Below are 24,794 nucleotides of genomic sequence, written 5' to 3'. Positions count from 1 at the left end.
ACACCTCATTCGTCTCGGTTGATTATACGAAAACGGGAAGATGTAGAAACAAAATATTTTAGGGGTATATGTGGGAAGACAATGTGCATAATTTAAAATTATTTTCAAATGTACAGGGTGTGTCAGAACTAAGATCCACACCAAAGTCATATTTTTTCTTATGGAACACCCAGTATTTTATTTTATTTTTGGATTCTTGGACATAAAATAAGACATTTATTATAAGAGTTTAATATGTCTAAAAGCTTTCGTTTTTGAGATATTTAAAAATATTTAAATATGCATGCTATAATAAAAAAGTTCGTCAACGCCTTGTACATTACGTTTCAGAATTAATTCTTGTGCTGACTTTGAAGCCGGAGAAATAAACTTTACTAAAAAATGTTATTGCTTCCTTAAATGTACACAGGGGTATCAAAAATTGCTGGTCTATTTTAAATATTGATTTTACATAAAAACTTCGTTATTTCAAATGCAACACTATATATTTTTTAAATAAGTCGAAGAAGATTTAAATGCTCTTTCAAACTATATTAGGGTTTTCTATACCTATATGGCTCACATTTTGAATAAAAAGCGATTTTTCAATAAAACTGTAATCAAGATGGCTGGCACACACTTGTAGCTATTTTCAAAATCAACATTAGTTTATGGACTTTATTTAAATTTATAACAGGTTATTTTTATTTAATTTACCTATAATAAGTAAGTACATATTTATAATTTTATCAAGAAAAATAAAGCCGTATCTGCTGGCGGAACTAATGGATGTTACTAATGATATTAATTTGTGAGGACAATTGCTTGTTGGCCTGAAGGGTTTATGCTCAAATATATCCAAATAGGAATTTTCTGGACAAGCGTTCCTTTGAAAAACTACTTTTCCTATTGCGCAGAGCTGATAGTGAAAATGAATTTGCCTTAAGTGGTTCTTTTATAGAAAATCCAATATATCTACAAGTCATCGTAATATAAATCAAAGAACTACTTCTTTATTTTTCTTGATAAAATAATAAATACTGACTTATTAAACTATTGTAGGTAAATTAAATAAAAAGTAAACTGTTATAAATTTAAATAAAGTCCATAAACTAGTGTCGATTTTGAAAATTGCTATTATTGCTACTACTAGGCCATGGCGACACCAGCCGTCTTGATTGCTATTTTATTAAAAAATTGCGTTTTATTCAAAATCTGAGCCATATGGGTATAGGAAACCCTAATATAGCTTGAAAGAGCATTTAAATCTGCTTCAACTTATCTAAAATATATAAAGATATCTATAATCTATATAAAGAAAACCTAAACTCTGGACGTATGTTTCGCTAATCATGTTGATGCGCATCAGCAGATGATTAAAACTAAATTATTATTCGCAAATTGTAAAAAAGCATCTATATAGGCTCTCGATTGGCACTGTTACCAAGCGGAACAAATTATAACTTCTGGCCTAGATATAGTATAGAATTGAATGAAACGGTATTTTCTATTTAAAAAAAAAGACAAATCCAGTTTTATTTCGTTTTTTATTGAGGAGTAAAAATAATTCTCTTCTAGAACTAATATTCATTTACTAAACATCAAACAATTCAAAAACACCAAAGCTTAAAAAATAAACGCGTATACGTCTATCTCTGTGTTAAACTTACACGTTAATGTCACACGAAATGGTACAAATTGACATTTATTTTTCTGTGTTCAATTAAATTTAAGTAGAAATTAAATAGTGAGTTACCTGGAAAAAGTGTTAATACTAGTTGGAGAAAAAGCTTGGGGTAAGTCTAAAACAAATATATTAGCTTCTGTCTGCTTGTTATATATAATCAGCTTTGCTTTTTCCTAACCTAACTTTTGCTTAAAATTGCATGGTACTGAATTTGAGGGCGGGAGTTTACATCCTCCCCATTCCGTAGATAACTATAAATAGTTAGTAGTATAAATTTTCAAGGCCGTACCTGGTCATTGTACAAGACAAGGAAAAGAATGGCGAAAATATAGGTAATTTACATTCCATGAGTTGTACGAGGCATGTTTTTTAAGTAAGTACCGTTTTGGAATTAAAAAAAAAACGTGCAAAGATATCGCAATAATTTTATTTTTACATGAAAGCCTGTACCTTAATCTACTTTTCTACATAATTTCCGTAAATATTGAGGCACTTGTCATAACGTGGCACCAGTTTTTCAATACCCTCCTCATAAAATTCTGCCGCCTGACTGGTTAACCACTGTATCACAACTGTTTTGACTTCGTTATCGTCTTGAAGACGCTGACCGCCCAGGTGTTTCTTCAAGTGCAGGAATAAATGGTAGTCACTGGGCGCCAGATCAGGGCTGTATGGAGGATGATCTAGAGTTTCCCATTTAAAAGATTTGATGAGATCTTTGGTCCGATTAGCCACATGTGGACGGGCATTGTCATGCAGCAAAACAATACCCTTACTCAACTTACCACCTCTTTTGTTTTGGATTGCACGGCGCAGATTGTTCAATGTCTCACAATAAGATGCTGCATTGATTGTCTCATTACGAGGCAGAAACTCCACTAGCAATACTCCTTTTCTGTCCCAAAAAAACTGTGCACATGATTTTCCGGGCAGAAATTGTTTGCTTAAACTTCACTGTTTTGGGTGATGATGAATGTCGCCATTCCATGGACTGTTGTTTCGATTCTGGTGTGATGTAGGCCACCCATGTTTCGTCACCAGTAACAATTTTGTCTAAAAAATCTTCACCTTCATTGTGGTACTGCTCAAGGAAAGTCAATGCACTGCCTAAACGTTGGGTTTTGTGCAAATCCGTCAACATTTTCGGAACCCAACGTGAACACAATTTCCGGTTATTCAAGTTCTCGGTCACAATGCGATACAAAACACTACGAGAACATTGAGGAAAGTAGTCGCACAATGATGAAATTGTAAAGCGTCTGTTTTCTTTCACCTTTTCGTCCACTTTCTGCACCAAATTTTCATTAACGACCGAAGGACGCCCACTCCATTCTTCATCATGCACATTTGTGCGGCCATCTTTAAATGCTCTCACCCATTTCCTTACCATTCCATCACTCATAATGTTTTGTCCGTAAACTTCACAGATCTCGCGATGAATATCGATCGGTTTTACGCCTTTAGCACTAAGAAATCGTATGACAGCCCGTACTTCACAATCGGCGGGGCTCACGATTGTCGGGGGCATCTTAAACACTCAATAAACAACGTATACAATGAAGAATCAGACCACAAAACACATACACAAGGAGAAGTGCGAGCGCCTTGCTAAATATTGGAAAGTGAAATTGACGTTTAAATTTGACACTGTTGACAAGTCTACTGCTACTAGCGCCCCCAATATCGCTTGTAGGAACTACGGACTAGATTGTAACGCATGGCGGGAAGTTTAAAAAAATAAAAAATTTTAATTCTTCATTTATTTTTAATTATGACATAGATAAAAACACAAAAAATACACCATTTTTTAAAAATATGTTTAATATCAATATCAAATATACAACAGAAATTAATTTCACCACAATAAATTAATAAAATTAAAAAATAATGTTACAAGTAGATCAAGAGACAAAATTAATTATAACAAAACTGAAAAAAATGGCGTCATAGATGGCTTAGAAATGACGATATATATCATAATTTTGAAAGTAAAATTATATAGGAAATGTCATCGATCATCATTTTGAAGCCAACTGGACGATTATTTCAAACATACAAGCTGAGTTCGTTCATAGTGCTCTGAGAAATCTAGATAAACAAAGAATAATAAATTAAAAGTATTCCAGGGAAAAAGAGAGGAAAAACCTGTATCGTCTCTGATATCTGTCAGGGTTTTGTTGAAAGTGTCATCTTTTTGCTCGAAGTTTTCAGGTCGATTAAAAAGATGACATTTACAACAATACTTTGCCGTAACTTTCACAAATATCAGAGAGAGAGTACAGGTATTGCCTCTCTTTTCCTCTGGGATGCTTTATATCTGTTCTTCTTTGTTTACCTATATTTCTAAGAGCATAATGCCAAACACGACTACAGTATATAATAATTTCAATATCCTAAGTGGAAAGAAAAAAGATCACCTTTCTGTTTTGTACTATGGTCCCTTTCTTCCGATGGCTCATCTCGTTGATATTTAGGAAGGTATCCATAAAATATATATTTTATTATCGGTCCTGGGATGAAAAAATATAAAATTCAATTTCATTTGATGATCCTTTTCTGTCACCTAAATCAGGAGAATGACAATGAGCATGTTAAGATGAAAAAAAACTTATTTATCAACACTTACCTACACGTTAGTCCAAGGAGTTTTATCAAAAACCTATATTTGCCTAAATAATTTATGTATTCAATTTACAAAGCAAACTGCAGCGTGTAAACAAAAGAAATAAAATGGCGACAAGTCAACGTCAACGACCCGACAAGGAGAAAAGTGGTGTTCGAATAACAAATTATGGGTTACAAAAAATTGTTTTTGTCTCCTTTCAACGCACACTTTAGAAAGAAAAAGAGATGAACAGTTATACTGAAAGAATGTCAAGGTTTTATCTGTCACTCTTGTCAATAATTTATCGGTATTCCTAGAAAATCGCTTGTAGTCAAGTTTTCAACCATTTCCAGTTCTCCCATAAGAAGTGTCATCCACCTGAATCAGACTGTACTGGCGTCTGTGCATAGACAAGAGATGTAGGTAACCAGCGCGCATGCGCGGAACGCCTACCGTAGCGCTGCGGCGGCGGAATCGCAAAACGGTACTTACTTAAAAAACATGCCTCGTATATTTAGGGTGGGTCAAAAAAAATTGACTATTTTTTTTTATTTTGTACTCTGAAAAAAAGATTGGTAGACAATGAGTTCTTAATTTTAATAGGAAGGCCCTCCGCCTTTCAGTGTTCTATTTTCTCCTTATTATTAGAAAGAAAAAATTATATATCGGTATATCAGTCTCATATATTTGTAGAAAATTGAATGCTCTACAAAAAAGGTCTCTTACAATTTTTTTATAAACCTCACCGTTCGAAAGTTATTAAAAGGTTGAGGTTTGATTATTCTGAGGCAGTTTTAACCTAACCTAACCTACCCTAATCGAAATTTAATCAATCATTGACTCTAAGTTAGAAAAAATTCAATCGCAAACAATCGCTTCAATAAGATTTAAGAAATTCTAACGTTGCCATCTTTTCTCTAATTCTTTCCACATTCTATGGCTCATGGCATTTGCATGGCTTGCAATTGATTCCGTATAGCTTCACAGATATTAAAAACATTTATTTTCGGTGGTGCTTTCTCTTGTGCGAAACGCGGCGTATAAGCCACCGATTGCTGGTCGCTAAAAACCTAAAACAAAAATGTATTCAAGCCTCTTTGTTTTAGGTGTCGCCTGTGAAGAAACTTGGAGAAAATTAAGAGATAATTGTATAAAAACCAAACGGTTTAAGAGAACTAAAAATGGCCAAAGCGCGAAAAAGAACGAACTAATAAAATTCGATAAAGGATCGGCATTTATAAACCCCTATTTGCAACATCCAGAGGAAGTATTTGTTCTTAGTTCCGATGACGTGGATAATGCTTGCGGTCCTACCCGGCAATCATCTGAAGGTTTTTCTGAACCTGCAACCCTCGATTCAGTGGAAAGCGTTTCGAGTATTCGAAGATCACTTCCAACTATTGAACGAACGCGTAAAAAAGTACAGCAATCGCTAATGCAATTTAAGCGCAAACGGCAGGTTTCGCAGCACTCAAACGTACACCCTCTGGATGTCTTTTTTTCTTCAATGGCTGCAACAGTAAAAACGTTCTCAGCACCATTACAACTGCGCATCAAAAAGAAGGTGTTCCAACTTGTCACAGACACTGAAGCAACGTTAATGAGTTTTGCACCAGCTGAAGTTATCTCTGCCACTCCAGGATCTTCCCGATATTCCAGCCAAACTATAAGTTCCCCAACATCATATTAACCAGAAAGAGTCATTACTGGCGGCCGAAGTCAACCTAACCGATTATTAAATGTTAATGACTGCTCCACATAATTTTAAAAAATGAATTTTGAGAACGAATTAATTTTTAGTTTTGCCTGTTCTTCTGTAAACATTGTTAAAAAAATGTATTTTTTTATAGTTACCTACTAAATATTAGTTATATTGCAATTTGAATTTGAATACATGTTATTTTTTTGTTGACGTTTTAATTAAATTAAATATTTTAATTTACTCCAGATGTTCTGGTATATCCCACGATGAAATCTATTGAATAATTATGTACAGGATGAGTCAGCGATAGAGTAAAGTCCATTATCTCATTTGTTTCGAGGTTTACAAAAAAGAATTAAATATAAAAGTTATAGGGAAGGTTAAGATACACATTTTAAAATTATTATAGAGTATACAAGGTGCTTCAAAAAAGTGTGGCGAATATAACATCTGTTTTTTTTAAATGCAACACCCTATTTTTTATTTTAGCTACAGAGTTTTTTTTGAAAATTTTGCAATTTGGGACACTCCCTGTATCTCTGTTATTGGTAAAGGTATCGAGAAGGTGAAAACTGTATTGTAGAACTTTTTACGTAGAATACAGTGGCGTATTCTGTTATCTTACGAAAAGAATATTTTTGAAGATATAAACTAAAGGTATGTTTTCTTAAATGAAACACCCTGTATATTTATAAATTATATGATTTGGCTTGCCATAAGTTTCTCAAAAATATATATCACTCTATATTTATTTTCACCATTTACTGCAATATTTAAAAAAAATTATTAAAAGATCATATATTTATTAGTAGGCCATGATTGATAATAAAAGAAAGTAACGAATATTAAAGTATACTGCTATTTCTCTCTTGTTTTATTTTGGGAGTCACTAATAAATGCTTTATGTATTGGAAACTTAACTCTCTACCGCGAATTGGAACCAATGGACCCATATGATGGCTTCTCTGATTCCCTGATTTGTCCGTTTTCGATTTCTGATTCTGGGAATTTTTGAAATATGAAATATATCGTGGCAACTACAATGTCGAACACCCGGTAAATGCTTTAATAATGCAAGCTTTTAGATTAAAAAAGAAAAATATACCTATTCAAAACAGTTCAAAAGTAAAATAATCAATCCCGAATAAAATTTTAATATGTGTTTTATGACTATTTTAGTAAATACCATTTTTATTTTTTGTTATTTATCACGGCCTACTAATAAGAAAATGATATGTATTAAATATTGCAGTAAATAGTGAAAATAAATATAGAGTGATATATATTTTTGAGAAGCTCATAGCAAGACGGATCATATGATTTATAAATATACAGGGTGTTCCATTTGAAAAAAACATAACTTTAGTTCAGATTTTCGAAAATATTACTTATATTACTTTATAGACTACACGACTGTATTCTACGTAAAAATTTCTACAAGAATCAGTTTTCACCTTCTCGATATCATCAACTGTAACGGAGATACTGTGTCCCAAATTGCTAAATTTACAAAAAGACCCTGTAGCTCAGAAACGAAGAGCGCTATGAAAATTTTATTTACGGCATCTTCCGTTTGACAAAAAAGTGGGACAGGTTTGTGCAAACCGTATCCTCCTATCTTTACTAATAACGGAGATACCGTATGATTTCAACTAAAATGGGACACCCTGTACAGTAAGAAAAGCAAAGTGTCAGAATTTTTATCAATAAATATCTAGTTGTAAGCGAAATATTTAGTGTTATCAAAACATGCGTGCAGAGTTTAAAATGTTCGTTTTGTTTGGATGAATTGTATTGTTTTTCTGATAGATAGAGAGAGAGAGGACAGATAGAGACAGCATTTTGATTATTATTGATTCATAATATTTTTAAACTTGATTCATATTTTTAAAATCGTTAGACCCATAGACTTAAAATAAAATATAGACTACACTATTTACATCTCAACGCGGTCAAACAATCTTTTTTGTACACATGTTTACTTCTGGGTACAGTCGACCGAGCCTTCCTCATCCAGCCTATGTTGTCACGTCTTTAATATTATCAATATGTTTTTTCTTGTTATACACATATATTGAGATATTAATACTACAGTTTAATAAAGTAGGTTTTAGTATCCCATAAATGTATTAAATAGTCCTTATACTATTAAATTATAAGTCGGATACTGTTTAAAAAGGATAAGTTCTTTACAATATGACAACACCGATTAGAGGCGAGGGAGCCTATTCATTCATTTATTACCTTGTAGTACGCGTCGCACGTGTGCCGTAAAGCTTTATTGCCGCTATGTCCCCGGCTGTATTAACGCATTTTCTTAGCTTGTAGTTCTTAAGTATTTATTTTATTGACTTTTTCTGTTCAAGAACTATAAAATATGGTTCGCCAGTGCCAAATTTGTAAGAAATTTGACTTAAATAATCCATTTAATTCTTGAAACGACTTTCGACCGGTAGGCAACTCTCAATTTACCCATTGGGAGTCAGTGGCGTTGTTTAAGAAAGGCGCTTATTTAGATAATATTTTAGTAAAATGTAAAATCTGAATTTTTTCTCTTACATTACATTATTTACTTACTTACATTGTAACAAAATCATAATTATAACCCTGTTAATAATTAATAATGTTTTTATTAAAAATATATTCCGGTTTATTCAAAAATTATCTTCAGAATCTAAAATAACGTACAAGAATTTTAAAATGATATTACATTATGAAAGAATATTTTTTAATATACCGGGTCGTCTCAAAAGTGGCTCACCCCTATAACTTTTTTATTTTTTCAGATAAAAAAAACAGATTTGTATGTTAGTAGGTATATGACATAAATTAGGATTTATTGAATTTGGTCTCTTCCTGTTTCACCGTTCAATTGTTTGTATTCAATTGTTTTTGGTCTCTTCCTGTTTCACCGAAATGATTACATCTTTTGATTTTTAAAGGCACCCTCGGTATATTGCTACTTTATTCGATAAAAATGACACTCTGAATAGAATGACATATCATATGTCAACTTTTGATATTGTCGCTTAAAAACAAATCGTATTTTAAATTTCAATCCAGGGTGCCATGGTGTTGTTAAAGACACTAAGTTTTAATCAAGGAGCCTTGGAAAAATAGTTTTGATCGTCTAATGTGTTTCGTGTCTTGTCTAGGCCGGTTAAAAGATGTACAAATCGTATTTTTAATCCTACATATGTCAATTTTTTCAAATGGAACAATGGTGACTCATTAGCATATTTGGAAAAAGCATTTTTTATGAATATATTGATACAACACACTTGGTATTTCGAGTCAAATTGTCGTTATGAACCGCGTGTTACAATTACAATTAAACCATATGCGAAAATGTCAAAAGTTGACATATGATATGTCATTCTATTCAGAGTGTCATTTTCTATCGAACAAAGTAGAAATATACCGAGGGTGCCGTTTAAAAATTAAAAGTTATAGTCATTTCCTGTGAAACAGGAAGTGACCAAAAACAATTGAATGCGTCAATCAATCCTACTAACTTACTAAACACTAAATCTCCTACTAACATACTAAATCTTGTTTTTTTATTTGAAACTATAAAAAAATTATGGGGATGAGCCACTTTTGGGACGCACCCGGTATAATAAAGACAGTACCGAGTTAAATAAATGTAGTTTTCATTTTATCCACTTCCTATCACCTTCCTTGCTTTAATGGAACAGATTTATGTTTTCACATCACTTAACCAGAAAAAAAAATTACAACAATCATTTTTTTTTTCTCTCCCTGTCGCCGATTCTATTATATCTGTGGAATAGATCCTGTTTTGATTAATATTAGGGGTTGTAAATGTTTGACTAAAATTAATAATTTATTATTAATTTCAAAAATTACGTAATTTCGATTATAACATTTCTTCTATAACGTGTATTTTATTATTTTTATCCTTTTTGGACTCTAAGACGTTTTTTCTAAACTTTTATTTAAAAAATCTGTCCTAAATCTTAATAAAATATAAAAAAGTTTAAATACGATATATTTTTAATTTAATTATAGCTTCATTAAAATAAAAACATTACCCGGCTATGATACGGAGAGTTCAGGTGTACTTGAGAAACGAAAGACAGTGTTGTGTTTCTCGGCAGAGTCGTCAGGGAACGACCGTTACGACAGAGACAACCTATCTATCGCTCGTGTCGCACTCGTTATAACCTAAAACAATAACACAACAATAACAAGACATTGTCTGGCCGCATGTTCCAACTATTTATGAATGAGATGCTCAGTCTATATTTTATTTTAAGTCTATGGTTAGACCACATTGTCTTACCACACTTCTAAAATAACCTGGTCGGTATTTTAAAATAAACATTTTAAACGACTCTTAAAAAATCTCTGTGTATGGTAAATGTCGTTTTTTTATAGGAAAAATCCAAAAGGCTCTGGGTGAATATCTCGAAAGAGAAAGGACATCTTTCCCTCGTTTTTACTTCGTTGGTGATGAGGATCTATTGGAAATTATTGGTAACAGTAAAAACATTGCCAGACTACAAAAGCATTTCAAGAAAATGTTTGCCGGCGTTGCTTCCATCATTTTAAATGAAGATAATACAGTTATCACCGGTATTGCTTCTAGAGAAGGCGAAGAGGTAATACAATAATTTTACAAATACTCTTTCTAAAACGTTATATATCTGTAAACTTTAAGAAATTCCAACAATGTAGACCAAACACTTCAAAACGTAAATATTTCCAAAAAAATCATTATGCGTATTTCGCCACTGCAAGAAAATCTACAAAATAAAATAGTTTATTTTTTGTAAACACTGCTGTGTTAATCCAACGGAGACTAATTGTCAGAAGTTAGGTTTACAGATATAAAAATTTGCTTAACGAACAAAAAAATGCTTAACGTTTCGGAAAATTTATATTTTTCCGTCGTCGGAAGCAAAAAAAATACAAAGAATAAAGAAAAAAAACTATTTAAAATATTTAAAAAATGCAACTATTCGAGAACACTTTAGTTTTTTTTTTAAATAGATACGTCTACAAAAACCGTTGACGTTCTGTTAAAATGACATTATATCAAGTTAAAATTCAAAATTAACAATTACTACCTGATCACAATTACTTAATAAGGTAATACCACAGATTAGGTATCCTATAAGTATACAGATAAAAATCTTGTCCCTAATTCGTAGTACGAAAATTGTTTTTTATGACGATGTGCAAACGAGTCAAATTTCCTGTGCGCGAAAATAAACTCGCGTAAAATAACAATAAACAGCGTAATAGAGAGATATCGCTAAACCGAATAGCGTGCATGGACGTTAATAAGGCCAGGTGTTATTTCCTTTACGTGAGGTGGTGTATCTGTTCTGTGGTGGTATTAACTCTTATTTATAGTTATCGGATCGGAAAATTCGATCGCACGCGTCCGCTATTTAAACTTAACCTAACTTTGAATTTAAAACTTTGAAATGGGCGTGTGCTAGGTATTTTAAAACCGGAGGGCCGGCCATATACGTGCTTATTTACAGTGCTTTATTGTTCAACGTCTGCCAGTGGGTTTAGGGCAACAAGCAACAAATTCTCTTAGAAGGGCTAAGTTGTCATCTGCTGTAAACCCGGAGACTCTTTGTAACTGTTCTTAGTATTGGAAGAGGTGGAATCCGATATTTTTAAAGGGATATTTATATTAAAACTAATCCCAGCTACTTAAATATCAAATTACCTAATAAAACTAAAGCAATAATTTGAAAACAATTCAAACATAACCTAAAATAAAGCATCTCGCCGGCCGGCTCCGGTTGTCAAATACCCGCACATGCCCATTTAAGCAATTTTTAAACGTTATCAGAGGGTTATTTAGAAAGAGCGGACGCGAATTGATCCGCAAAATTACGTCCGAGGCGGTAACGTTATAAATGGTGTTGCGTTAAAAATTGACCTCACGCATATCGTAACCATGATAAGGTACGCGTAAATACTGGATGACGCTATTCGGTTTTCCGATATCTCTCTAATAACTGTGCCGGTCAGGGGCTGTGCACAATTTTAGAGGCGATAAGTGGGCGTGCTATGTGCGCAAACTAGTCACTTAACTAGTGCTCGATTCCGAAAATTGGAACCACGAAAAACAATAAAGAAAAAACAAAGATTATAATCTGTATAATCTGTGGTAATACCATAGACAAACAAATAAAAAGAGACTGACAAATCTCATGGTAAAGAGTGGGACCGCGTTCCCGTAGCGCAACTCAGAATAACAATTTTGAAACCAATTAGCAGGACCATGGCAGGACGTACGTCTTTATTGCTATCTTTCTTTATTATGTGTACTTCATATGAAAAAGAAAGAGATAGGTATAAAACGTATCGTAAGACATTATCGCACATTCTGGCTGGCGGGAAATTTAAATTAGCCATTATTAGTAGTAGTATTCTTTCGTTCTGAACGAACTGAAAATGTTCACTTAAACTGATTTATTCCCTATACCACGTCAAGGGAACGTGGGATAGGGAATAAATCAGTTTAAGTGAAAAGGGCATTAAAAATCCCATTTTCGAAAAAAAGTGGAGCTGCCTTGTTATTGCACCCCTTCAATTATTGTCAGTAATTTTGGAAAAAATAAGCATTTATTAGCAAAGCAAATTAAGTTTATTTTAAGATTATTAAATCACATTGTTAAATAAGTTAAAATAAGTACCTACATTTTTTGTCAACTGCCTAATTGCAATAACAAAGTGAATATCCAAGCAAAGAAAACTTTACGAAAATCATGACCCTGAACCATTTTCAAGTCCAGTTTTAATCCTAAAACAAAAGTAAAATAGGTATATTAATTAAGTTCCTATCTGGTTACTATAAATCATCTATAAACTACCCGAAAAATAAAATGTATTAATTCGTTATGTTAAGAGAGGTTCGAAATATTTTTGACACTACTATACTTCTACTTTTTTCTTAATAGGCTGATAAATATAACATACTCACTTATTTTTTTCCGGGTGTCTTTAACATATCTATCAGAGAAAGGGGGTACAAATACATATAAAAAATACATGATACCGGCTCCCGCAGCAAATAAAATAACATATAATATAATCTAAAATTATAAGTAACAAAATATAAATACCTATCTGAAACAAAGGAATTTGTTCCCTATCCATATCCATAAGTCAATAAACATGGTATTTTGTAAATTACATTTTTTTTGTTGTTCAAAACGTAAAATATTCAGAAATTATTTGAAAAAAAAAACAAAATAAAAATGAAAATTCTACACACTGTATCTCTAAAACGAAGCATTTTATAACGTATATTTATAGGAACTTTTTTACTTATTTTTATCTGCAGAATAGTTATGAATTTTGATAGAACGATTCGAACTATTTCGTTTAAGCTATTGGTTTGTTTCTATTTGATTGCAATAGCGAAATATCCAAACGTTAGCGGAAGTAAATCCACAAGATACAGTTACTATTTTTTTTTTATTTAAAAAAAAATATTAGGTTCTCTTCAGAACACCGGTTTCTACCGTCGAACATCCCAAGATTAATGAATGGCTAAGTCTTGTCGAAAAGGAAATGCGCGTTACCTTAGCTTCGAGCCTAGCTCAAGCTGTGCAGGACATCAAACAGTTCAAAGATGGCATAGACCCCAAACTGTTTATGGAATGGTGCGACAAATATCAAGCTCAAATCGTTGTATTGGCAGCTCAGATATTCTGGAGCGAGGATGTAGAAGCTGCTTTGTCAAAAGTAAGATTTTTTGTTTTTTATTTACTTGTGTTTCATGTCTACGCGTTTTAGATGAATGGAGAACCACAGAAAGGTCCGTTGGAAAAAGTGCTGCAACAAGTCGAGAATACCTTGAATGTATTGGCCGATTCAGTGCTTCAAGAACAACCTCAGTTAAGAAGAAAGAAATTGGAACATTTGATTAATGAATTTGTGCATAAGAGAACCGTTACTAGGAAGCTTATAGTTTCTGGAGTGTGCAGCAATAAAGCTTTTGAATGGCTTTGTCAAATGAGGTATGGATACTACTTAATATTTTAAATAAATATTTTTTTTTTAATTATCCGGGCAATGTTGCGCAGGGAGATTCAAATAAAATTTAAACTAAATTGACTGATTGATTTTTTTTAAATGGAATTTGTACTTTTTTTGTTTAGTGAATTTTTCATAAATTTATTATTAATATTTTAGATTTTACTTTGATCCTCGTCAAACTGAGGTTCTAAAACAACTAACCATCCACATGGCTAATGCAAGATTCTACTACGGCTTTGAGTATCTTGGTGTCCAAGATAGACTCGTCCAAACGCCTTTGACCGACAGATGCTATTTGACAATGACGCAAGCTTTAGAAGCTAGATTAGGAGGATCGCCTTTTGGTAATGCTTTATAACAACTTCGAATAAAAAGATTAAGAAAGGAGTATAATGCTATCCAGGTATAGGTACCTAGGCTGGAAATCCTTGACAATTTTTTTACTGAGCTTATTTTATGTTATTTATTATTTATTCTACTACTGATAGTTGTTTAAAGATATTAAATCTAGGAGGAAATTGTGGCAGAACTTAAATTAACAGTGACACTATTGCGATTTATTGAAAAAAACTGCAAAATAGTTGGTTGTGTAGCGTGCCGTAGATCTCGGTCAAAAATCGAGGGAAATAATGGAATAACTTTTCGCTAGTAGGTGACTATAGGGAAATTAAAATAACTTTCGTTGCACATCCATAAGACGACGCATGGTGTCATTGATGACGTGCAACGAAAGTTGTTCCAAATAAACAAGCGTGTTAGTTCAGTCATTGGAGATCAAAAAAGGGGCCTGCTTGGAAAAAAGTCCGGAAGTTTTGAAACTTTGCAGGTTTATAGGTTTTGGGGTCCCTAACTAAAATCCATAAAATGCACATTTCCAGACTTGCCGCCGGCACCGCCATCTTGCCAAGATGGCGCCCAAAATCGGTATTTTGTTTGGTTTGGTTTGGTATTGGAATATCTCGAAAACTATGCGTTTTTCGCGAAAGTTTAAGGAGAGCAAAATTAAAGAGAATACAATTTCCTATAAAAAAGGTTTCATGAAAATTTTCGCTAAAGTCAACCGTTTAGGCACAAAATCCCTGGAAATTTTACAATTTTGCGTAAAATATGATATATTATGTATAGTCGATTTTCCGAAATCAAATGTCGATTAGGGTTCACTAAAACTAGTTTTAGTTTAGTTTCTTCAATTTTGTCATAAAACAGTGGCGTATCATTAATTCGCTCATTAATTTATGAAAAATTAATTGTCGTGCTGGACAGCATTCATTGCGAACTTACCACCAGGTTCAGCATTGGTCTGGTTGTACCAAAGATGCCGAAGAATGGGGTTGGAAGAAAACAAAAACAGGCATTACTCCAGTCACGACATTGAAAGATCCAGCTCCAAAATCCCTGTTGGCATTTTTATCCTTTAAATGCAAAACTAACAACTATGGTAAAGCCTGCGGATGCAGAAAAGCAGGATTAAAATGTTCAATGATTTGTGCATACTGCAATGGAAAATCCTGTGACAACGTAACTGAAGTGTCACTCGACGAATCCGATGAAGAGGAGTTGGACATGCCTGTAGATATCCCTCTGGCGGCTGAAGATGAACGACGTATTGCAGACACGATCGACTTTGACATCAATGAGCCAGATCCGCCGGGCTTTTGCAGATAAGTTAAAGTTTTTAATTTATCTAGTGGAGTAGGCCTCCGGGAGACCACGTTAAAATAAACGCGCCATATACTTTACCTCTTGGGTGGTGTGGAAACAAGTACACATTTTCAATAATTAAAATTAATTATTCATAAATTAATGAGCGAATTAATGATACGCCTCTGTTTTATGACAAAATTGAAGAAACTAAACTAAAACTAGTTTTAGTGAACCCTAATCGACATTTGATTTCGGAAAATCGACTATACATAATATATCATTTTATGCAAAATTTTAAAATTTCCAGGAATTTTGAGCCTAAACGGTTGACTTTAGCGAAAATTTTCATGAAACCTTTTTTATAGGAAATTTTATTCTCTTTAATTTTGCTCTCCTCAATTTTTTGCGAAAAACGCATAGTTTTCGAGATATTCACAAAATGTCGATTTTGAGCGCCATCTTGGCAAGATGGCGGCGCCGGCGGCAAGTCTGGAAATGTGCATTTTATGGATTTTAGTTAGGGACCCCAAAACCTATAAACCTGCAAAGTTGCAAAACTTCCGGACTTTTTTCCAAGCAAAAATCCCCAATGAGTGAACTATGTAGTAAACCGGTCATTTATGAAACTAACTTAAAATTAACTAATTATATTTTTTTTTGTAATTTTGCTTTTATATACTACTTGTCGAAGATTAGATGTCAAAGAATTTAGATACGTCAGTTTGACTTACCTGCTTCAGTGGCGTATCGGATGTTTGTGTTAATAAATAATTATTATAACTCATCTATTTTTATTAGAAATATATATTTTTATAACAATTTTAATAACTACCAACATTCATTGACAACGTAAAATAAAACAACAAATTATTGAGTCTACCCTACATCATATTTTTACACGTTTTGTATAAAATTAGAACGTCCCTGATAAACCGGAATTTAAGTCGGCCATATTATAGAACCCCGTCGCGTTCGATCTAAGATTTTTGATATGCTCTTTCCTTAATATTTTTATTCAAAGTATAACAATAAGTTCGTGTTTAGGATATTTTTTAATACACATATTATAGGCCCGGCTGGTACTGGTAAAACTGAGTCCGTCAAAGCTCTCGGCAATCAGCTGGGTCGCTTCGTGTTGGTGTTTAACTGCGACGAGACATTCGATTTTCAAGCGATGGGTAGAATTTTCGTCGGTTTGTGTCAAGTAGGCGCGTGGGGTTGTTTTGACGAATTCAACAGGTTAGAAGAGAGAATGCTATCGGCGGTATCTCAACAAATCCAAACTATCCAAGAAGCCCTTAAGAGCCAGAAAGAAAGTAGCGACAGTCAAGGACAGCAAGGAGGCAGTAAGTTTTAAAATGGTTTATTTTTTAGGGTTCCGTACCCAAAGGGTAAAAACGGGAACCCTATTACTAAGACTTCGCTGTCCGTCCGTCCGTCTGTCACAAAGGTCTATCTTATGAACCGTTATAGCTAGACAGTTGAAATGTTTACAGATAATGTATCTATGTTGCCGCTATAAGAACAAATACTAAAAACAGAATTAAATAAATGTTTATAAATAAAAAAGTACTTTTCTTTTAAGTAATCATTTTACATAGAATCTTTCAAGTCCTCGGTGGCCGCGTGGTTAAAGTGTTAGGACTTTACGCTGCTGTGACGTTGGAGCCGTAGTAAGGCAGGTTCGAATCCTAGTCAAGGCGACTTATTTTTAATCGTTTTTTTTTTAATTTTTACATATTTATTTTTACTTTTTACATATTTATTATGGATTAATACAATTTTTAGTAATGTGTTTCTTCATTTTTTTATAATTACTTATACCCGCATTCAAAATTTGAGCTAAATCGGAAAAAAGTTTGTAATAATATAGTGTCTAATGTTGTATAGATAATGAAAGGTACGGAACCCTTCGTGCTCGAGTCCGACTCGCACTTGACCAATTTTTTTACTAAATTTGGATACTAATAATATTTTTTAAAGGTATCAGCGTGGAATTGGTCGGAAAACAAGTCAGAGTTTCCCCAGATATGGCAATCTTTATTACTATGAACCCCGGGTATGCCGGAAGGTCCAACTTGCCCGACAATTTGAAGAAACTCTTTAGGTCGTTGGCTATGACCACACCAGATAGGCAGCTTATTGCTGAAGTTATGTTATTCTCGCAAGGTTTTAGATCTGCTGAAAAGTTAGCCTGTAAAATTGTACCCTTCTTCAAGTAAGTCACTGGAATTTTAGAGAAATAATAATGTATACTCAAACGTAAATTTTTAACTGTTTTTTTATTTCGTGTTTGATTAATTCATTTTAAATTTATAATATACAGGGTGGCGCACCCCAAGTAGCATTTGGACGTTATCTAACGTCGGGTATACGTCGCGTTCAATAAACCCGACGTCGGGTACCAACGTCGGTTCTACCGCCTGACGACCCTTATTTGCACCTAAATGGGGAATACAGATTCGGGTCGCCTCGACGTCGGTATCTGACCTAATAGGGAATATAATTCTACCAATTACCAACGTCATATTACGTTGGATTTTAGTTACTTAAAATTCGTCGCTAAGCACTTACGTTACGTTTGGTTTCATATTCGCTACCAAGAATACATAAAAACCTAACCAAACTACCTAATTACAAATGGATTCATAATCACTCCTCGAATATAACTATAAGTGCCTATCTAATTTCGTATTATAGTAATTCTGAATCATTAATCCAGACATCAGTTTTGTCAACGGAAGTCACTTTCTTGATATATTTGATTAAAATACTCCGGAAAACAACGAGCGCTTTCAAAATTAGGTAGATTTATGAAATAAAAATATCTATAAAAAAGTAACTCACAATTTTTTTTTTATTTTCTAGCTGGTTTAATCATAAAACTGTACTGTGGTTCCCCCCAAACTCAACCTTATCGATATTATTCTACTAGAAATCGAAATGTTAATATAAATTTTAAAAACAAAAAACGATTTTAAAATGGCTGACAATCGGATACGTGTTAAGAATGGCGGATTTCTGAGTCCGACTTAATATGAACTACCAATATACCAATTCCGACCGGGTCTCCAACATTAGTCGTCTCACACGACCGAAGTCATCAAACCGGAAGACCGGCAATCGTATTATGACGTATATAATTCCAACGTACGCCACGTAACCTCACTTTGTTTATCAGTGATTTGTGGATTTGTGCAACTATATTTTAGTTTTTGTTTTCTCCTTAAAAAAAATGGGCAGCCACTTTTTTAAGCCTAACCTCACATGTCAGAGGAGGATGGGGTCTGCTGGTTTCCTAAGCTAAAAAATGAAATTAAGATGCGCCAGTGTAATGCAGCATCTCTTCCGGATAAAAAGCATTTACGGGTGGAGGCAAGACATCACTACTACTATTATTATTTTGCAAAAGCCTCGACCTCTTTCTGTAAAATGTAGATGAATGTCTAAATGCCTTTTTAATGTTTTTTAGGCATAATAAAAAAATTAAGTTTGTTTACAAAAACTTTTTATTAGGTTATGTTCATGATGTTCATTGGGTCGCAAATGCTACTTAATGGGTTGTATTTACGGATGTAAATAGAGATACGTAAATTAGGTTATAAATATGAACATAAAATACAACAAAATATAATTGGACGTTACTTTAGGGATTATCAGTGAGACGTATCCTATTCGGACAACGGGTAGATGCCGGGCTAGTTCAAGTATGTGTACGTCGTGCAAGCCAACGTGGGAACGACGTTGGGAAATTAATAAAAATGGTACGTTGTTATTTTGTACGTCGACCGATCGTTGGATTTACCGACTCGGATCCAACGACGTCGCTTTTAATAGGAAAGCTACGTCACAGGTCGTATAACCAGCACCCGACCTAAATTTGCACAAAGTCTGACGTCGCTTCAGGTCAGATTTAGTTCGAAGTCAGATAATGCTACTTGGGACCTCATTCCCCTCCGTTGATTATACGAAAACGGAAAGATGTAGAAATAAAATATTTTATGGGTGTATGTTGGAAAGCAACGTGCATAATTAAAATTATTTTGAAATGTACAGGGTGTGTCAGAACTAACACCCATACCAAAGTTATGTTTTTTCTTATGAAACACCCGGTATTTTATTTCATTTGGATTCTTGGACATAAAATAAGGTATTTATTATAAGGGTTTAATATGTTTAAAAGCTTTGGTTTTTGAGATATTTAAATATGCATGCTATAATAAAAAAGTTTGTCAACACCTCGTACATTACTTTTCAGAATTAGTTCTTGTGCTGACTTTCAAGCCAGAGAAATAAACTTTACTAAAAAATTGATTGCTTCCTTTAAATGTATACAGGGCATCAAAAATTGCTGGTCTCATTTAAATATTTATTATACATAAAAACTTAGTTATTTCAAATGCAGCACTCTGTATTTTTTTAAATAAGTCGAAGCAGATTTAAATGCTCTTTCAAACTATATTAGGGTTTCCTATTTTTTTTTAGATTTTCTAGTTTTTTCAATAACACTGTAATCAAATACGTTTAAAATAAAGTATACGGAGGGTACCGCTTAAATTCCCGTCCCGATATTGAAGGATGGCTATAGAATTTCAATGCATTTCCTACATAAGTCTATCCTTGGTTTGTAGGAGGTTTGACTAAACAAGGATGAACCTATGTCTTGAACATTCTACTCGATTTTCTGTCCTCCTTCAATACTGGGACCACAGAATATACTAACGAAAAAAAAGCCCCAAGTTCCTTGTAATAAATCGGTTCCATTTTCGTAACGCCATCTCTCGACATAGTCTGACATTTACAGGTTAGCTAAAGGGGTGCAGGGCCGGGGGAATTGTAAAATACACTTTTATTTTCATTATTTTTTATTCGCTATTTTATATGTCTTAAAATAAAATTACAAACGGAAACAAAAGGAATTAAATAATCTGAAAATCTACAAAGTTTATTGATAAAAAGTTAGGCTATGCAAATTGATATATTAAAAGTATAACCTCTTTGGTATAACATTGTTAAACAAACATTAACAAATCATAACATATCAGATCATAGAACTAAAAAAGTGCTATTACATAAAAACAGGTGATACAATACTTCAAAATTAATTTTAACATAATATCAAAACCGAAAAATCAAACTGCAAACACAACCACACTTATCACAACAGAAATTAACACACTTCCGCCGCGGCAAATGTCCAAGAAAGACTGATCATTCTGATTGGTCCCTGGTCCGGTCGTAGCTCCCGTCGTATTGTCGGTAAGCAAAATCCCTGTACAAAAATTTTGACGATCAGTGCCATCACCCGTCATAATTGGGAAACTTTTGCTGGAACCATTTTTAATATTTCACTTACATGGCCCTGACTGGGTCGTAAATCCTCTCATTGCTCTTATGGGGAGGCCGTCGTATATTTTATTTAAACGTATTTGATTGTAATCAAGATGGCTGGTTAGGTTAGGTTGTCTCCATGTCAATTTTCTAGTGACACTTAGTAGCTATTTTCAAAATCGACATCAGTTTATGGACTTTATTTAAATTTATAACAGGTTATTTTTATTTAATTTACCTACAATGTGGTTAATAAGTAAGTATTTATTATTTTATCAAGAAAAATGAAGCAGTGTCTGCTGGCGGAAGGAATGGATATGTTACTAGTTACTAGTGATTTTATTTTGTGAGGAGAATTGCTTGTTGGCCTGAAGGGTTAATGCTTAAAGATGTCCAAATAGGAATTTTCTTGATAAGCGTGGTACATGAAAAACCTATTAGGCAGAAACCTGTCGTTGGAAGTGAAGAAAATTAATTTGCCTTAATTGGTTCTTTTATAGAAAATACAATATATGTATCTACAAGTCATCGTAATATAAATCAAAAAGAACTACTTTATTTTTCTTTATAAAATAATAAATACTTACTTATTAAACTATTAGTAGGTAAATTAAATAAAAGTAAACTGTTATAAATTTAAATAAAGTCCATAACTAATGTCGATTTTGAAAATTGCTATTAACTGTTACTAGCAAATTGCCATGGCGACACCAGCCATCTTGATTGCCATTTTATTGAAAAATCGTTTTTATTCAAAATCTAAGCTAGATAGATATAGGAAACCCCAATATAGTTTGATAGAGCATTTAAATCTGCTTTAATTTATTTAAAAAAATACAGGGTGTTGTATTTGAAATAACGAAGTTTTTATGTAAAATAAATATTTAAAATAGGCCAGCAATTTTTGATACCCCTGTATACATTTAAGGAAGGAATCAATTTTTTTAGAAAAGTTTATTTCTCTGGCTCGAAATTCAGCAGAAGAATTAATTCCGAAAAGTAATGTTCAAGGCGTTGACAAACTTTTTTATTATAGTATGCATATTTAAATATCTTTAAATATCTCAAAAACCAAAGCATTTAAACATATTAACCCTTATAATAAATGCCTTATCGTATGCCCAAGAATCCGAAAATGAAATAAAATACCGGGTGTGTTCCATAAGAAAAAATATAACTTTGGTATGGATTTTAGTTCTGACACACCCTGTACATTTGAAAATAATTTTAAATTATGCGCATTGCATCACTACATATACCCATAAAAATTATGTTTCTACATCTATCTGTTTTCGTATAATCAACCGAGGCGAATGAGGTGCGCCACCCTGTATATAAATCATAAAAAATAAACTTTTGGTCACGTGATTAAGCTTGACTAGCACAGCGTTGCCGACTTTTACATATTTTAGGAAACAAGAATGAATGAATTATAAATATATAAAGAATTATTATTTAGATCAACAAACTCACCTCCTTAACAGCACTTATGGGGCATAAAGGGCCATTATCACCGCTTTCCCGTTCAAAATATTCTAATAAGGTCGCGATGAGTTTTTGCAACGGCTGTTAAGCTGCTTCGGCGTCTTGTACACTTCGCATTAAAAAGCTTTTAATTAAAATATGCATTTGTTTTTATTTCAATGCTCACTCTTTATAATCTTTTAAGGCTTTGTGATGAACAGCTGTCCAACCAGTCGCATTACGATTTTGGGCTTCGGGCCTTAAAATCGGTGCTTATTTCTGCTGGAAACGTAAAACGAGACAGGATACAAAAGAATAAAAGAAAACATGAAGCAGAGGTAACGTTTTTGTAAAATCTGTATTTATTATCTATTTACATTTTTTTTCAATTAGGAGAAACAAATATTGATGAAAGCTAGTATTGCTGAAAACTTACCGGAACAAGAGATTTTAATTCAGTCCAGTTTGTGAAACTATGGTGCCCAAATTGGTAGCTGAAGATATTCCTCTTCTCTTTAGTTTATTGAATGATGTGTTCTGAATGTTCAAATACACCAGAGCTGAAATGAAGGGTATTCGTTTTATATATTATTAAAAAACTTGAATGTATTAATTGGTTAAAATGTTTTAGGTCTGAAAGATGAAATTCGTAAAGTTTGTGCCGAAGAATACTTGGTTTGCGGCGAAGGAGATGAGCAAGGTTCCGCTTGGATGGAGAAGGTAAGCTTTGAATCATATAATTTATGTATTAAAAACATTTCTAAATTAATGTCTTTTATTGTCACTTTGATATTTTATTTTAGATTATTTTTAACTCAAAAGAAAAACAGATTACCAATCTTTCTGTCATCTAATCAAAATACTTTATTATCAGTGAAATAAATTCACTGTTTTTGATTTTTTTTTTGAATTTGCTACAATACTCAGTACTTATTTAACTCAGTGACTATTATGACAACAGCTGCTTCGTTGGTCTGAATATATAAAAGACCTTTTTTAATCGTCCGGACATGGTGCCCAGTTTCTCAGAAGCCACAGGTCCTACCATTTTGCAAGAAGAAGTATTACACGCAATTAAACAGATCAAGAGTGGCAAAGCGAATGGTCCTGATAAACTTCCAATCGAGCTTCTCAAACTTATAGATGATGAAGCCATTGAAATTTTGGTTAATCTTTTTAATGTTATATATACTGCCCAAGAAACCCAATGCTAAAGAATGTTCCGACCATCGAACAATTGCCCTGATGAGTCACACACTGAAAGTGTTTTTGAGAATTATTTATAATAGAATTTTTGCTAAGGTGGACTCAGAAATCAGTGATAACCAAGTAGGGTTTAGAAGAGGCACGGGTACGAGAGATGCTCTGTTTAGCATAAATGTGTTAGCACAGAGGTGTATTGATATGAATCAGGACCTGTATGTGTGTTTTATAGATTTTGATAAGGCTTTCGATAAAGTTCAATTATCATAGACTAATTGAAATACTTAAAGGCATGAATATCGATAGCCGAGATATCAGGATAATAGCAAATCTTTATTGGGGGCTTTGAATAAGAAGACTAAGGAAGGAGCATAATGCTATCCATGTATTCATGCATGGTGGGCGGAAAAAGCACCATAAAAGCACTCTAGGGTGGGGATCCTTGACAAATTAACAGTGACACTATCGCGATAGTGTCACTGTTAATTTAAGTGCTGCCACAATTTCCATCTAGATTTGCTACCTTTATACAACTATCAGTAGTAGAATAAATAATAAATAACATAAAATAAGCTCCGTAAAGACTGACAAATCCACAAAATTTGAAATCAAATTCAAATGTGTCAAATGAATCGTCAAACAGAACTGTAAAGGATCCCCACCCTAGAGAGCTTTTATGGTGGCTTTTCCGCCCACCATGCATGAATACATGGATAGCATTATGCTCCTTCCTTAGTCTTCTTATTCAAAGGATATGCTCCTTCCTTGGTCTTCTTATTCAAAGATTGGGGGCAAACAGCGAAGGTTATAGTGAACGACCAACTTTCTGATGAAGTAAAGATTCTCAGCGGCGTCAAGAATGTATACTTTCTTCGCTATTGTTTAATATATATAGCGAATCAATTTTTCGGGAGGGCTTGACTAGTAGAAAGGAGGGCATCACTATTAATGGGCAGGTCTTAAATAATATGCGGTTCGCGGACGATACCGTCTTTATAGCAGACAACGTGGAGGGTGTATGACCTGAAAATGAACCCTAAGAAAACTAAATTTATGATAATCACTAAGAGAGAAGATGTCCGAGCCAATGTTCTAATAGATGATATATGCTATGGAGAGAGTACAAAAATATAAATATCTAGGCA

The 24,794-nt window shown here is 33.3% G+C and overlaps 1 protein-coding gene across 2 annotated transcripts in view; it reads left to right on the top strand.

The window, feature by feature from the left end:
• LOC115886148 (dynein heavy chain, cytoplasmic) overlaps positions 1-24,794 on the top strand; it is a 151,151-nt gene that overhangs the window by 72,462 nt on the left and 53,895 nt on the right. For both annotated transcript variants that reach the window (XM_030905223.1, XM_030905224.1), the window contains exons 22-27: positions 10,375-10,598; positions 13,465-13,713; positions 13,765-13,988; positions 14,164-14,351; positions 16,722-16,997; positions 17,635-17,869. In XM_030905223.1, coding sequence (XP_030761083.1) covers positions 10,375-10,598; positions 13,465-13,713; positions 13,765-13,988; positions 14,164-14,351; positions 16,722-16,997; positions 17,635-17,869 — 1,396 coding nt within the window. The remainder of the gene's footprint in view (positions 1-10,374; positions 10,599-13,464; positions 13,714-13,764; positions 13,989-14,163; positions 14,352-16,721; positions 16,998-17,634; positions 17,870-24,794) is intronic.

This window comes from Sitophilus oryzae, unplaced genomic scaffold (genome assembly GCF_002938485.1).
Source record: "Sitophilus oryzae breed Bouriz unplaced genomic scaffold, Soryzae_2.0 scaffold_469_pilon_pilon, whole genome shotgun sequence".
NCBI classification, from domain to species: Eukaryota; Metazoa; Arthropoda; class Insecta; order Coleoptera; family Curculionidae; genus Sitophilus; species Sitophilus oryzae.
The sequence above is the reverse complement of the archived record's forward strand: the minus strand, read 5'-3'. Positions and strand labels throughout refer to the sequence as shown.